General features: G+C 38.4%; 1 protein-coding gene across 1 annotated transcript; it reads left to right on the top strand.

The window, feature by feature from the left end:
* The first annotated feature begins 6,477 nt into the window (after positions 1–6,477).
* Positions 6,478–12,426, top strand: LOC306869753 (interferon-induced protein 44-like). Its single transcript, XM_079416655.1, has 7 exons — positions 6,478–6,634; positions 6,877–6,910; positions 10,372–10,579; positions 10,726–10,872; positions 10,980–11,151; positions 11,384–11,484; positions 11,599–12,426. The coding sequence occupies exons 1-7, from the start codon at positions 6,580–6,582 to the stop codon at positions 11,767–11,769; spliced, it is 888 nt and encodes a 295-aa protein (XP_079272781.1). The 5' UTR covers positions 6,478–6,579; the 3' UTR covers positions 11,770–12,426.
* The last annotated feature ends 4,773 nt before the right edge of the window (positions 12,427–17,199 follow it).

Raw genomic sequence — 17,199 nt, 5'->3', positions numbered from 1 at the left:
GTACCATCACGAGCTCAAAATCACTCTCCAGAACATTTTCGTTCACCATTCCTGGCTGGTGGAATAATCTTCCCACCCCTATCCGGAACGCCGGATTCCTGGCAACCTTCAAGCAACAACTGAAAACTCATCTCTTTCGGCAGTACTTGACTTCATCATAAACTCAAAAAAAAAAAAAACTTTCCCTCTATCTTTCTCTCCACCTACTAGCTTGTACTTATTTGAACAATGACTGAGACTTGGTGTTACGAGCACTTCCTCTGTCTGATCGCCTCTTCAAGATTAATCGCTTTTTGTATTCCCCAATTGTAAGTCGCTTTGGATAAAAGCGTCTGCCAAATGACTAAATGTATATGTAATGTAAATGTAAGATAAAATCAACTTTCAGTAAAGTCTAAGACTGATTCTTAAGTGTTGACTGAGGTGACACTAAAGTGTTGTGAACTAAGAACTACAATGATGTCAACACAAAATGGCTGACCTCGACCTCTGAATCAGCCAATAGTGAGCCTGATCATGTGAAGTCACAGGAGCACAACACCAATCATTTAATGTAACTATAATAAAATCGTTTAATTAAGGCACTGAAATTTTTAATATTTAAATGATTTTTTTTTTTATGTTTTGCATTGTGCAAAATTATCACAAATTATTACTGATGCTTCGTTTTCTATTGGTATGTCTCCTCGTTTACAGTTGGAGCAATGATGTGAACATGAGTTCCATCAAAGGCTCCAACAACTCCAAGAAAGCCCACAAACCTCATAAAAGTGGCTTGTTTTTGCAATATGATTTGGCGGTCAGTTGGAAAGTCAATAAACTGCCATATAGTAGTGGCCAAAAGTAATGTCCGGCCTAGGTAATTGGACACCTTCACCCTTAATAAAAAAAAAAAAAAGTGCAAGATTTTGTAAGCATATTGCATAGTTGCTTAGAGTCGGTTGTTTTATTTGTGATAATAATGCAATGAAACATGCCTAATTGCGCGATCATAATTTTTGGCCATGCTGTCACAAAGAAATTATGAACACATGCAAAAACAAGAGGACCAATGAAATATTAATAACTTATGTTGTAGTCAATGTGCCAATGTTGCCAATTTAGTTATTTTGTCGCTAGATTTAATGTCTTCCTCACCCCTTTAGAGACATTTTTTCAAAAGCCTAGCAACAAAGTCAATTTCTTGGAAAAAGCTTGTCTACATTACAAAACTCTACCATGATGCCATAAAGGTGAGTTAATATTTTACATAAATATAGATCAGTGAACTCACCTTAATGAGGTCATATAGCAACATTAAGTGACCAGTTTTAGCTACTTTCAATTGTAAGCAGTTGGCAACACTGGTCAGTGTTTCTTTGTCCTTTGTATTTTGATGGTTTAAATGAAATGTGGGGTCATAAAAAAAAAAATCCACATATCTCTTTTGACCACGGTTGTGTTTGGTGGGGTTAGTCTTACAATATGCAAGACCCTGCTTACAGTTTTATCACCGGTGCATTCCAGTATTTTTCCAATTTTCCAGCCAAATACAATTTAATTTATTAACATTTCTGCAGTTAGAGCATTGACTTGTTGTGTGGAAGAGGTTATTACATTTCTTACATTGTCAGTTGCAAAAAAAAGACTTTTTGATCTTGACAATCAAGTTTGTATCATTTTATCAACTCCATATCGTCACATAACTCCAATATGTCATATCTTCGCTGGAAAGTGTTTGTCTCCTCTTTGCTGCCATCTTGTTACTCCTAACTAGGTTAGGAGACCTCTCCAGCTCTCTTAAATAATTTAGGAGCTGAGACCTAGTCTTAACTCTTAGGAACTTTTATGAATCACTCTTATTCTTAAATCTAGGAATAAGAGTAAAATTATGTAATTCTTTGAATTTTGACACACTTAGGACTAAAATTTTACTCTGAGTGGCTTTATACATATGGCCCCAGGGCCCGTATGTATACAACTTCTCAGAAATGCTCTTAAGAATAGTCTTAAGCTTTGACTTAAGTGTCAAAAAATTCTTAGTAAAAAGTATGACTTTTCTAAGAGTAGGAGACTTTAATAAAGAAGCTAAAAGCAACTTTCAGTAAAGTCTAAGACTGATTCTTAAGTGTTGACTGAGGTGACACTTAAGTGTTGTGAACTAAGGACTACAATGGTGTCAACACAAAATGGCTGACCTCGACCTCTGAATCAGCCAATAGTGAGCCTGATCATGTGAAGTCACAGCAGCACAAGACAAGGCAAGGCAAAGCAAGTTTATTTGTATAGCACATTTCATACACAGTGGTAATTCAAAGTGCTTTACATAGAAGAAAGTGAAATAGTCATTACAAATAATAGCCACAGCAATAAAAACAAGGAATTAAAAATAATAATAAAAACAAGGAATTTTAAAATGATATATAAATTGATTTAAAATTTATTTAAAACAGTTAAGAGAAAATGATTATACACAAAATACAGTGCAGTCAGTTTGGACATAGCACAGTGCTCATTCAACAAATGCACAGCTAAACAGACGAGTTTTGAGTCTGGATTTAAATGTGGCTAATTTTTTAGCACATCTGATCTCTTCTGGAAGCTGGTTCCAACTGTGGGCGGCTTAATAGCTAAAAGCGGACTCCCCTTGTTTTGTGTGAACCCTTGGTATTTCTAACTGACTCGATCCTAATGATCTGAGTGGTCTGCTAGGTTTATATTCAGTGAGCATATCAGCAATGTATTTTGGTCCTAGGCCATTGAGTGACTTATAAAGAAGTAAAAGCACTTTAAAATCAATCCTAGATGTAACTGGAAGCCAGTGTAAGGACCTGAGGACTGGTGTGATATGCTCAGATTTTCTGCTTCTAGTCAGAATCCTGGCAGCAGCGTTCTGGATGAGCTGCAGCTGTCTAATGGTCTTCTTTGGAAGGCCGGTGAGGAGACCATTACAATAATCCACCCTGCTGGTGACAAAGGCATGAACAAATGACTGGAAACAAAACATCTAATTCTTGAAAAGTTTTTGAGATGATAGTATGCTGATTTAGTTATTGCTTTGGCATGACTACTAAAACTAAGGTCTGTCTCCAGAATCAGATTTTTGACTTGATTTTTAGTTGCTTGACCGCTAGAGTCAAGGTATGCATTCACCTTGAGAACTTCATCTTTGTATCCAAATGCAGTGACTTCAGTTTTCTCCTTGTTTAACTGAAGAAAGTTTTGGCACATCCAACTGTTAATTTCATCAATGCATTGGCAGAGGGAGTCAATGGGGCTATAGTCATTTGGAGATAAGGCTAGGTAGATCTGGGTATCATCAGCATAGCTGTGATAGGGAATTTGGTTCTTTCAATTTGGTCCCCTATAGCCCCCCAAAAAAATTCCTTGGGGAAAATTAGTGGTCTACCGGCCAGGATGGGTTCTAGAGGAGCGGGCACAGGGGGGCTCTCTCAGGCTGGAGCCGGCACTGGAGGGTGCTCTGGTGCTGGAGGCCACAGTCTCCTCCTCCGCATTCTCCTCTTGTGGGCTGAGGAGAAGGAGGAGGCCGGCAGGCTTGAGTAAGGGTTAGGAGACGAGGATCAACTTGAACAAAATAGTCTTTAATAATCCAATAGAACAGAGACTTTACGAACACAGGAGACCAAACACGGAATAACGTATAACAGCGGACACTAGACACAGGAAAACACAGGGCTTAAGTAATGAGGGAGAAAACGAGGGGATCGGGGAAACACAGCTGACATAGATGGAACATAATGGGAACAGGAAACAGGAAGGACCAAATAAGGGCATAAGGAAATACATGGGAGAAACTAGGGCATGGAGAGCACATAGGGAGTACAATGGGTGTGACACAAAAAACAGTCCAATGGGTGTGACACATAGTTCTTAAAACATCTAATGTTTTTTATAACACATGTAAAGTACAATGAATATCAATTCATTCAAAGAAAGGCAAAACTCAGTGACGAGAAACATTGCCAGCTTTTTTCCCTGAATGACAGTATCATTTGGAAACCTGAATGATTAACAGCATTCTTAATAAATGAATATGCACATTCAAATAAAGAAACTTAACAAAATTGAATAGTTTCTGAACCACATGCTAACCTTGTGCGTGCATGTTCAGCTGACTTCATCTAAACTTAATCTAATTGAGTAAATTACTCAAAATGTATATTGAGTAATTGAGATAAGCGCCCCCATAGAGGTAATCATAATATTACACCAAATACACCTCAGGGTCTTTGTGGTATACAAATCAAAAGGAGATACAAAATTACTTTTCTATGACAGAATGTCAATGCACAATTAAATGGGGTTACACTGACAATTAAAACGGGTTACAGAACATTGTTTAACAGTGCTGTAAGACTGTAAATTGAAATTACACTACTGTTATTTAATTGTTATATAGGATAATTGGTGCATTCTATAAATGTTTTTTTTACAGAATACATGCAGTTTAATGTGTGACAAAGATCATACAGTCTGTAGCACTGATAAATAAAAAAGTGGTATCAGATGTAAATATATTGTTAGCATATCATTGAACATAAGTTCATTGGTTTATAGTCCACAGCTATCTATTTTGCAATCAAATCTGTCTGATGCAGTTCACACAGAATGCGTTTGTAAAAGATAAGATCCGTCCTTTCTGCTGCACCCTATTTGAAAGAATAAAGCCTGTGGAGACTTCCCCTCCCTTATACTGTCCCTTTAAACTATCCCAGTGGATCAAAGACTCTACTCACATCCAGGGCCATACACTGGATCTTGTTCTCGCCTATGGATTCTACTACACCTGTAACTCTGTCTCGGTACTACTCTCCTCAGTTTAGCTCAAACTTCAATTTGTGCTTTGCTGAATTTTGCTCAGGGTTGCTCTTGATCAACCATTATTTGACTTGGATGCTGATCAACATCTTAGCCTTTTAAATTCTGCCTGGCTCAAGGTAGCAAATGCGACTGCCCCCCTTAAGCCTCACAAAGCACAAGACAAAATCTGAACCATGGCACAACTCTGATACCCATCTTCTAAGACAAAACTGTAGAAAGGCAGAACGCAAATGGAAGAAGGTCAGGCTACATATCTCTTTCCAAATGTTTAAAGACTCTCTTACATCTTACCAAACTGCTGTTAAGTCTGCTAAAGCTGCATACTTTTCCAATCTAATTGAAACTAATCACTCTAAACCTAAGGTTTTGTTTTTAATTATTCAATCTGTTGCAAATCCTTCTGTTAACTCCTTACCTGATGCCTCTGATGCTCTCTGTGAAAGCTTCTTGAGATATTTCAGTGACACAATTACTAACTTGAGACTTAGTGTCTGCCCCACTTTAACTGTCTCTTCTACCCTGTCATCGGCCTTTGCCTTTTGGGATGCTTTCGTTCCTATCAATTTCCAGTCATTGAAGGATGTGATTGATAAGCTCAAACCCTCATTTTGTTCTAATGATATTATTCACCCAAGATTCTTAAAATTAATAATTGACTCAATTGGATCTGGTTTGGTGTCTCTTATCAATAAGTGTCTCCAAACTGGCTCTGTCCCTGCCAATCTTAAAGTGGCTACGGTCACTCCCCTACTCAAGAAGCCTTCACTGGATTCTGCTGTTCTAAATTTTTTTTAGGCCTATCTCTGTTTTACCCTTCATTTCTAAGGTTTTGGAGAAAATTGCGCTGGATCAACTTCAACATTTTCTGACAAGTAATTGTATTTATGAGATTTTTCAATCTGGTTTTAAGTCTGTCTACAGCACTGAGTCCGCCCTTTTGAGAGTGCAAAATTATATTGTTTAAAAGCTACCGTTCTAAATTGGTTTCAGTCATACCTGTTGGACAGAAAGTTTATAGTGAAGCTAGGTAATTTTACCTCTTCCCCTGCACCTCTATCCTGTGGACTTCCGCAAGGTTCTATCTTATCTCCTTCTCTATTTTCTCTCTACATGCTACCTCTGGGCTCTATTCTACATAAACATGGTATTTTGAACTCCTCTCTGAACTCCTTCATTTATACACTCCATCTAGAAGCCTAAGATCTTGCGACCAGGCTTTGTTTTGTTTTTGTTTGTTTGTTAGACTTAAGCGTAGAGGGGAGCGTGCATTTGTGGTGGCAGGGTCACGACTTTGGAATACCTTGCCTTTAGAGATTAGAATGGCCCCTTCCCTGTCTGTTTTTAAGTCCCTGCTAAAAACCTACTTGTTTTCCTTGGTGTATTGATTGCTGTCTTACTGTAATTTCAAAATGGGTTGTTCTTTTTAGCTGGCTTGTTTTCTGTGTATGTTTTTATAATTTTCTCTCCTGTAAAGCACTTTGGTCAGCCGAGTGGCTGTTGTAAATGTGCTATACAAAAAAAGAAAAAAAAAAAAAAAAGTGCCCAACAGATCGAACAAACAATAAGAACAAGAATGTCCTCATTTTTGCATGCGAGCTTGCAAAAATGAAAGTGAAATTAAAGCCAATATATGTATAAAGGTTCCTGCACACGTCTGATTTCATTTGCTTTCATTTGTCTAAGGGTGAGTACAAGTCAGCTGTGTCCCAGGATAGAGCTGATATAGATATATATCAAAAGGAAAAATAAATAAACACAATGGGAGGATCAGACTCAAAACCAGTGCAACAACAACCACCACCATCAAATCCAGGTGAGAGGGTCCTTCTTCCATATAATTATATATATATATATATATATATATATATATATATATATACACACACATATACATGTGTATATATACAGTATATATCCTATACACACGAACACAAATTATAGGTTTATACATATGTAGTTAGAGATAGCTCAGATTGATGCTACCACATTGATTACTATTCAAGATTTTTTATTCGTCACATACACAATTATTAAGACCTATATGTTTTTCCATAGAACTGGATAAGCCGTGGAGAAAATTTGACTGGAGGTAAGCTACATGTAAACTGCTCTGTCTATGCTGACCAGTAGCTATGTATTTATGTGCAGGCTGTATCTTTGTGAAGTCAAAACACTGATTAGTTCAGTTAAAAGTGCAAATATGCTAAGAATTTTATTTCCCTATAGGCCTAAAATAATATTGGTATTCCTATGAATATGACTATCTACAATTAGCCTACTAGTTTCTTCAGAAGACCACAGTGCATGACAATATTTCTGAAGTAGCCTAATATCCGGACGGGACTACAGTTTTCTAAACAACGCTCGAGTTCTTATCCCCCGAAGTTTGTGTTTTAATGTAGGCTACCGATTTAGGGGCCGTTCACATATCGCGCCTGAAAACTCGTGGAAAACACTAGGCGCGTCGCTTTCTCCTTTTTTCCAAGCGCGGCGGTTGCGCTCGGGAGGCGTCTGTCGTTGCTAAGCAACCATCAGCTGCGCTCTCCTTTACCAGTTACCAGTTATTCCAAGCTCCAAGCCTATGCCTCTCCATGCATTGTTCCTCTTATTGGAGTTAAAATAATGAGGGTTTGACAAGTCATAAAGTTCAGGAAATCCCTGGACCGCAATGATGAGCTGCTCCTCCATTTTTTTTGCTGAGGTTTCAAAGTAACGGAAAAGGTGAGGAAGCTGACTGGTTGGCTCTTGTCACATGACCCGCGGTGCTCTTGCAGCATTCTGAAAAGTTGAGACGTTTTTATCTCGATGCGGCGCGGACGCGCCTGGAAAAAACGAGCGCGTCGCTTCCATTATGAGCGCGCATACCGCGCGTCTACATTTGGAATAACGAACTTGAGCGCGCAAAAGACGCGATGTGTGAACGCCCCCTTAGACGGGACTAGCATTTCCGTCTTTATTCAGATAGGCTATTCACCTTATTTTTCATGTAAACGCGGACGCCGCCATTTTCGAACTATAATGTGTCAGATTTCCGGTAAAGCACTTCCGCTAATATTAGTTGTATTGTGATTACGTAGTTTTGCGTCGACTGTGTAGATTTTACAGGCTAGTTAACTTTTAATATGGACTACAGAAAGACTGGCGTACTTTGCGCAGTTAGGGGGTGTCATAATAGCTGGTTCAAACGTAAAAAATACCTGCAAGACATTTGCTTTGATCATAATCCACGCACAAGAGCTGAATGTGGATGTGGGGCACCCTATGATTTGCACGCACCTCCGAAGGGTGAAGAAGCTATTTTCAAGATCTTATATCACTTTTTTCTCCCTGTATATGCACACACACAAACACAAATCATATTGTCAAGATGCAATTTATTGTGATCCCCCCCCCCCCCCCCCCCCCCCCTCCAACATACACTGAAAATGATACAGTTTAGCAGTGCTAGGTAAATAAACACCAATTGGTCACTTTTTCAAAACTCATGGAACAAAAGGAAACACATATTTAAGTTATTTTATAACTTATTTTGGATGCTATTAATCCGACCTAATGCTGCACAGCACAGTAATCAGTTTACGGATAAGGACCAAAAAATTTAATTACTAATTTAAAACTATCAACAAGTGCTTTCACAGATGAAAGAGATAAAACATGTCATCATTTACTCATCATTTACTGATATTTACTCACATCATTCCAATACTTTGAATACTTTCCTCAGTGGAACAAAAAAGGAGACATTATTCAGAATGTTAGCCACAGTCACCATTCACTTTCATTGCATATTTCACTGCATATTTTGTCCATGAAATGAATGGTGAATGAAGCTAACATTCTGAATGCACATTTGCGCCACTTTGACTTGCATTCACGTCTGCTTTTAAAAACACGAAATCGCTGTCTATTTCATGTACCAGCACTCGACCGACTTTTCCGCTGTGCAGGTAACGTAGCTACTGATATGCCTCCGTGCTTTTATAATTCCGCATCGAAGACTCGTCTACTCCGAGCGACAACACAAAACAATTTAAAATGTCCTCATAAGTTATGGCAGGCCACTTTTTCATTTCATCCTCCCACTGTGTTATACACCGCGGGTGTGGTAAATATTTACCATCACGGCGTTTAACAGTGTTCTCTGTGTGTTCTCCCCACATCGCTCCTTACCTACAAGGTAGCGAAACGGAAGTCTAACACATTATAAGGAAGTACGTCATCGTATTTACTTCCGCTTTGCAAAATAAGGTGAATAGGAGTGTAGAGTTTAGAAGGTATGTGATGTGATGTGGTTGCGTGTATAGGGTTACCAACCGTCCCGTACTTGGGCATAATTTGTGTGTCCCGTACGTGAGCTTCCTTGTCCCGTTTCTGCTAACCACTGACTGATACAACAGCAGGAGTGCTGATCACTTGAAAATGATCCCCGATACTTGTCATCATCCAGTCACAGCCACTCTCACGCAGAATACTTAAGTAAATCAGAAATCGTGAACATAACTGTTCAAGTAAGGCTGCGGAATCCTCTGCCAGCAAAGCAAGCGGCGCTCGCGCTAATTCACACAACGCTTGACTGAGGACGTGTCTAATGGTGCGTTCACATCAGACCAGAAGGAAGCATTAATCGCGAGTGATTTATATGTTAAGTCAATGCAAAGACGCAAATAGACATACTGCGGCGCGATTCGCGCGAATGAGGAATTATTTTTCACAAGTCCAACATCCAGCCGCGCAAGAGACGTGATCAGTAAGGGAAGTAGTCGTTCAATGTTGTTAAACAGAGGGAAACATTTTAAATTTTTCTTGAAACACAAAATGACCAGTTAAAAAAAAAAGTGTCAAGCACCAAAAGCAGCTCATATTAAATCTATAAGCGGTCTTTAATTGAAAAATACGCATTTTCATATATACGAATGTATATAGGCTATATTATGCTGTGTTGTCAATTATTGTTATTTTATGGCAAGAATTTGCATCACTTCCAGCCGTAGCTGTATCCGGTCTAGCCACATCCGTGCAGCGCCGTTTCAGATCGAACACACCAAATAAAATTGGAGTGTTCAACTTGAAGCAGCGCTGCACAGATCGTCGTTGTGTGACAAAGTACCACAAAAATTATTTGATGTTGTACAACGATCGGTCTGCGCATCGCCCATCAGGTTGAACACATAAGTCCAGCGCTACTCTAAAACCTGCCCTTAGCACTCCTCTCTAAAGCAAACACAACCCAACCATTTCTCCACGGAAAATGAATGAAAACAGAAGCAGACATTTTGTTCTTAGCCCTACATAAAGACTTAAACACACCAGCATTGACATTTTATATACCAATGATTTACAATAAAAAAAAAATTACAGTGTCAATAATTTATTAATTTGTTTCAGTGGTGCACATAATTTATGCTATATCAAACATATTGATATTTATCATTATTTCACATAAAAAGAGAACACGTGTTAAGTCACAGGTTTTATTTGTGATCACAGGAATGCACCAAACTGCTTTCATTGAAATTCGATAGTGGACAAAATTGTGTTTTGTTTTGATAGTAAGAAAGAAGCTCTACAAAAAAAGCTGGAAAACTTTTCACCCACTAATCCAGATGTAAAAGCCATCAAGATCCTGGTAGCTGGACAAATTGGAGCAGGAAAGTCCAGCTTCATTAACTCCCTCAATAGTGCCTTTCAAGGACGGATCTCCGCTAGAGCTCTAGTTAGTGCATCTATTGGTGCTGACAGTCGTAGTTTCACACAAAAAGTAGGTATCTGTTACCTATAGTTGCATGTTTTTTCTAAAATACCCAGAAATGCCCAGTTGACCCACTCTTGAGCATTGTAAGCAATTTGGCTAATCATATGAGGATTTTAATTGTTCACAAATAAATTTGGTGATGATTTGTATAGCTCAGAGGATTCACCATCAAAAGTGGGAAGAAATCTTTGCCCTTCGTCTTCAAGGACATCATGGGCTTAGAACCTGAAGTATTGACTGGGTCACAACCAGATGACATCGTCAAAGCAGTGTTTGGCTATGTCAAGGATGGCTATAAGGTAATAAATCACTAAATTAACTGTGAAAATAACATTTTAAGATCATCAGATTTATGTGTATGCAATATGCCTGACATTTCACATATTTTGCTGAATTTGCAATATAGTTCGATGAGAAGCAACCACTCACACAAGAGGATAAGCATTATACCAGTGACCCCGAGCTCTCAGACCAGTCTTTCTGCCTGGTTTACATCATAGCTGCAGATACAGTCCAGTTTGCAGATGATCGAGTCATTGACAAGCTGACGATCATCCGCCAGAGAATCAGTAATATGGGTAAAACTGACCCCTGAATGTTTATGATTTTCATTCATGAGCTCACATACATTACAGTTTTTTTTTCATTTTGATTATGGTCAGTATATAAAAACCCACAGAATTTGATGTGGGTCAGTTATGTAGATATGTATATACCTTTCAATAAATGCTGCCACAAATTTGCTCAATTTTGATGGGGAAGAAATAAACATGTTATTGAACCTTTACTTTGCCTCTGCATTTGCTTTAGGGATTCCTCAAGTGATTATCATGACTAAAGTGGATGAAGCATGTCCACTGGTCAAAAATGATATAAGGAAGCTATACACTAGCAAGAAGATCAAAGAGAAGGTATGTGATATCCAAAAGACATACATGTTTCACGTTTACATATTGCACACATTGCTCTGATTTTGTCTAATAGACATGTTTAATTTCCTGACCTCACATTCTGTCCCTGTCCAGATGGATTGGTGCCATATCAAAACTGGTGTGCCAATGACAAACATCTTCCCAGTGAAGAACTACCATGATGAGATTGAAACAGAGGACGACATTGATGTTCTGATACTAAAGGCACTTGAACAGATTGTTCAGATTGCTGATGATAGATTGAATGATAGTGAAATGTACTGAAAAAAAAAAGAAAAAAAAAGTGAATACTGTAATTGACCAATTCTATTTAGTCTTGAATTGTTTGTTTTTCTCAACATGCACGTATTCAGCCTTACAGTGAGTGTATTAGTGAATCTGGAGCATTATGTACAACCAGAATAACAGAAAGTGTCATAACCAACTTTCTTAAGTCATATTGAAATTGATTCTTATTTTTTGCATTTCACCTTTGCTGTAGCTCTTTTCCCTGTCTAGTATTCGAATAAACCTGGCTTCCTTCACTATGAATATTTTTAGTTCTGTCACAAATTGCTTATATTCCTTTGATGCAAGATGCATTGTATAAACGTTTGCTAAGTGTATAGATGTAAAATGCAATTTATTGATGATGTTGTCATTGTAAAGGTACAGTGCAGAGATGCAAACAATAAGGGGGAAAAAAGGTGAGAACATTGCACGGATCAGGGGCATGCTCCATACGGAATTCCTTTTAAAGATATTTGCTTTACATGCTCATTCGCACTTTAAGGTATTTAAAATAAAATATGGTTGCAACATTTTAGAAAAAGCAAGATTAAATGTATTTGGTCAAAATCCCATGTTATAACAGATGAAGTGCTATGCGAGCTATTAAAGACAATATTGGCTGATAAGACAGCAATGTTGACCTAAAATGCTAAATGTTTGCACACTGTCATTTAACTTCTGCTGCTTGAGTAAGGATCATTATGAAAATAATATTATCCACAGAAGAAGTGCAGATTTTGCAATAAATAAATAAATATAAAAAAAAAATTGACTGCAGCAACTGACATTTTGTCAGAACCTCTAGTAAACGACATGCTATTTTGTTTAGTCGTCTGTTCAGAATTATGATCTCTATTTGAAAAAAAAAAAAAAATCGGGATTCTCAATCATTTCAGAAGTGAAGGGGACAGAAATGTCTTATTTTTAATGTGTTTTTTTTGTCTAATTGACAGGTTTTATTAGGATTATTATTATTATTTATTAATTATTACCTCTCGCATTTAGTTGGCTGAGAAAAAATACACTGCTGAACAATAACCAATAATTTATAATAATTTCCCTATATTTTCCTAATGACAAATTTATGATTTGTTTATCCTGTAGGCTATACAAAATTTTTTCCCGACTTTTAATCACAGAATAAGGCAGAAGATATATTTTATAGTCTAGTAGCCTATCTATTGCCAAGTGTAATGAATGCTATCAATTAGCACTGCATTATTCACAATCAGATGAATGAAAGATGGAGATGACTTGAAAAACACACATAAACCCATTGTCGCAATCATGTGTCCACATTGTCGCAATCATGTGTTTACTGTCTTCACGTTTCTTTTTATTCAGCTTAGCTACAGTAGAGATAGCTTTGACTACAGCAATAGCTGGATTCTTGCATGTCGTTACCAAGCGGCAGCCTCCGCTCCCTCTCTTGAAACCAACACGGAAGTGACTAAAACTGCAATTCATCGAACGGCCTCTAGAGGCTGGCTCCAAAAGGGAGTCAGTCCCATAGACCTCCTGTGTTAAAATGCCCAACTTTACAGCAGAAAAAAAAAAAAAAAAAAAAAAAAAATGTCTACAGCCTGGTACAAAAAGTGGTTTTGGTCTATATAGCTAATTTTGCCCTTCGTGACAACTGTGAGGGGGGTCAATTATCCGTTTAAATTATATTAAGCCTTAAAGTTCTGCATAATTAAGGGCGTGGCCACTTGAGTGACAGGTGGATTGCCGCTCTGCTCCAGACTGTGAAACTTAAGCCCGGCTCACACTGTGCGATTTTGGCCACGATTTGGTCGTTTGAGACAAATTTTGAAAATCCTAAAATATTCCTATAATCCTAGGCTAAAATCGGTTGTCTAGATCGCTGGTTTGACATGTTCACCGACAGCCGATTAATGGCCGTTGCGATCAATTTTTTCCTCCGATTAAATTCTGGCAGTGTCAGAAGATTTCAGACACTTTCCTGCAGTGTGACATCTCCTACGACGACCGTCAAACCAAGAACCAATAGGAGCACTGAACTTGATGACGCAATTAGCGCGACAACTTCAAACCATTCATTATTTGTAAAAACAATATGTACAACGTAAAGTTTACTTAAAGTTTATTTATTAAGGGGCAGGATGTTTAAACTCGAATAACAAAATTACCTCAAGTTCGCCCTGTAGAACTGGAAGTCCATAAAGTCCTCTTTTGCCCGGCCATGACTTGCTCCACACACGTCGTCTTTTTCGTTTTTTTTTTTTTTTTAACATCAAGGCATGTAATTAATAAAACTAACACTACACGTTGCTGTTGTTTGCTAGCTACCATTATAGCGAGAGAACGCGGGTCACGTATTGATGACGTAAAACTCCGGACAAGTCTTCTTGAGTACGTCCGTTTTTATCGCGTCTTGACTGTCGTACAGTCTGACATTAAGACAACTGAGATCCTACAGTCTGACATGGGGATCATGTTCGTACAGTGTGACAAGCAGCAATCGCAAAAGATTATTAAAAATCGCACAGTGTGAGCCCAGCTTTAGAAAACTGGCTTTAAAGATTTTTATTTGTACAGAAAAAAAAAAAAAAAAGATAGGTAGGACACTGGAAATCTGGCACAGAGGTGTAAAGTACTTGAGTAAATGTAACTAATTACTGTACTTAAGTATCTTTTCGGGCACTCTGTAGTTACTGAGTGTCAAAGATATGAGCAACTTTCACTCTCTACTTCACTACATTTTTGAATGAGTATCTGTACTCTTTACTCAACTACATTTGAAGTGTTGCAGTTACACATATTTTGCATGGCACCTAGCTTTTCTGCAGCAGTTTATTTATGCTACAAAAGATGTCATATTGCCAACTACAGGGCACTGAAAGTACTATATCTTGTGCATTTTGCCCTTACTCACCCAAACTTGTCAACAGGCTACTTTACATGAATGTGAGTTTCTTAGACAGTAGTTGTGAATCACAGGTGTTTTATAAATGAGATGAGGACATGACTGCAGCTGCCAATGAGGCTGAAACCAGCACATCCAGTGCAAGAAGACTTTGACTTTTTAATTTTACTTAACATTATTTTATTTATCCGTTACACTGAAGAGACCTTTTTGAAGGTTATTGTTTTTGCAATTTTGAGGTGTTCAGTTTTATTTTGGTTTAAGAAATTAAGTGTGATTGCTCTCCTCACAAATCAGCTCTCTAGTTTTTGTGTTGCATTTTCTGTGCCTTGTCTTGGACTTTTATGTCACTTCCTGTCTCCCGGGGTGCTTGTAGTCAGTTTGTATCTTATGTTCAGCTTGTTAGCCTCCTGTATATACAGCCCTGGTGTTTCTTTAGTTCTTTGTGAGTTGTTGAATGTAATGGTTGTCTGTGGCTTTACTGTGTTCTAGTTTTTCCATAAAATATCTGCACACAGATCCTTGCTTCTGCCTGTTTCCCCAGCTTCTCCACAACGTTACAGTTTTTGACTGGCATGTCTCTTTGACTTGTGTATATTTGAGCCTATATTTAGCGCAAGTAAAATACTTAAGTACTGTTAAAATCAGTTACTCTAATGCTTTTACTCAAGCTGTTTTGGAATTAGTGACTTGTAACGGAGTAATTTTCACTGTAAGGTATCTGTACTTTTACTCAAGTATGGTTTTCAGGTACTCTTTACACCTCTGATCTGGCAATTGATGTTTTAATGAAAGTGAAATTTCATTTTTACCGCTATACTGATATTGTAGGCTACTCTGCTTTAGTAGACTACCCCACACTTCACTGCCATATAAAACAATTGGTTCAATTATAGATTTGAAAAGTTTGAGCCAGATTTGGATTGGGATGTCGATTTTAATGAATCTTTTCATGGCATAGAAAGCCCTTTGAGCTTTCTCTTTGAGTTCATTCACAGCCAAAGTAAAGTTACTGGTTGGAGTTATTTTCAGGCCGAGGTAAGTGTATGTTTTTGTGGTTTCAATGGTTCTGTGTGATAGCGTGAATGTGTGTGTTGGTCCCTGAGATCTGGAGCATTTCTGGAACATCATTACTGTAGTTTTTTGGAGGTTGACCGTCAGGGCCCAGGTCTGACAGTAATCCTCCAGCAGATTCAGGCTGTCCTGAAGCACTCTTCAGAGGGCGACAGGAGGACCAGGTCATCTGTGTAGAGAAGACACTTTATCTCTGTGTCGTGTAGAGTGAGACCTTGAAAGGGAGCGTGTTCTAAAATGTTGGCCAATTGGTTGATGTAAATGTTGAAGAGGGTGGGGCTTAAACTGCATCCCTGTCTCACTCCACACCCCTGGGGGAAGAATTTGGTTCTTTGGTCTCCAATTTTAACCACACAATGGCTGGTTGTGAACATTGATTTGATCAAATCATAGAATTTTCCCCCTATTCCACTGTCGATAAGTTTTAGGTATAATCCTTCATGCCAGATTGAACTCGAATGCTTTCTTGAAATCAACGAAACAAGCAAAACTTTTTCCTTTGTTTTGATGTACATATTTGTCAATTAGTGTTTGTAATGTAAAAATGTGATCGGTGCGACATTTTGGAAGAAAGCCAGTTTGGCTAGTTTATCTCCATTCTTGTGAATGGGGCTGATAAGGCCCTTGTTCCAAATCTCAGGGAAGAACCCGACACACAGAACATCATTGAACAGTTTTAGCATGGCCAGTTTGAAGCTTTGGTCTGTGTGTTTCAGCATCTCGTTCAGGATGCTGTCGACACTACAGGCTTTCTAGGGCTCAAGGACCCGTAATTTGTCTTCCAATTCTTTCATTGTTATGGGGAAATCTAAGGGGTTTTGATTCGCTTTAATCGATCTTTCTAAATTGTCTAGTTTATTAATTATTTCATTTTGATTTAAATTTCGGTTGGGCTATATAATTCTTGGAAATGTCTTTTACACTTTCCATTTATCCCAAAATTTGTGTGAATTTATAGTTTTTTCAATTTCTTCAAACTGGTTTTGCAAAAACTGTGCTTTTTTCCGCCGGAGTGTGGCTTTATATTGTTTTAGTGCCTCACAGTAATGAAGGCGGAGGTCCGGATTATCTGGTTGTCTGTGTTTTTGATTTGATAGATTTCTGAGGTTTTTCTCAGAGCCTTACAGTCCAAAAAATTTTAAAAAAAATTTACCACTGTCCACTGTGTGTGAGTAAGTGAGAGCAGATGATACTCAGCATGTGTTGGATGTTATGGAGTTCAGCGTTAGCTCGGCTCGCTCCTCCGCTGACAGCTCGTTCTGTCTGGCTGGGCCGGGCTCTGCTGTGGATGGGCTTCAGCCGCTGGGGGGTTGGAGCTGTTATAGGACAGTCTCTGTCCGTACGGATCCGCTCTGGGCGCTGAAGCTCTGTGTGGACCCCTGGCAGGTGAAGCTCTGGGCGGTGCTCCGGTCGGGGCTCTAGATGAGGTGTTGGCTGGGATGTAGTTTTCTGAAGTGTGTCTC

The sequence above is a fragment of the Barbus barbus genome, assembly GCF_936440315.1.
Source record: "Barbus barbus genome assembly, chromosome: 5".
NCBI classification, from domain to species: domain Eukaryota; kingdom Metazoa; phylum Chordata; class Actinopteri; order Cypriniformes; family Cyprinidae; genus Barbus; species Barbus barbus.
The sequence above is the reverse complement of the archived record's forward strand: the minus strand, read 5'-3'. Positions and strand labels throughout refer to the sequence as shown.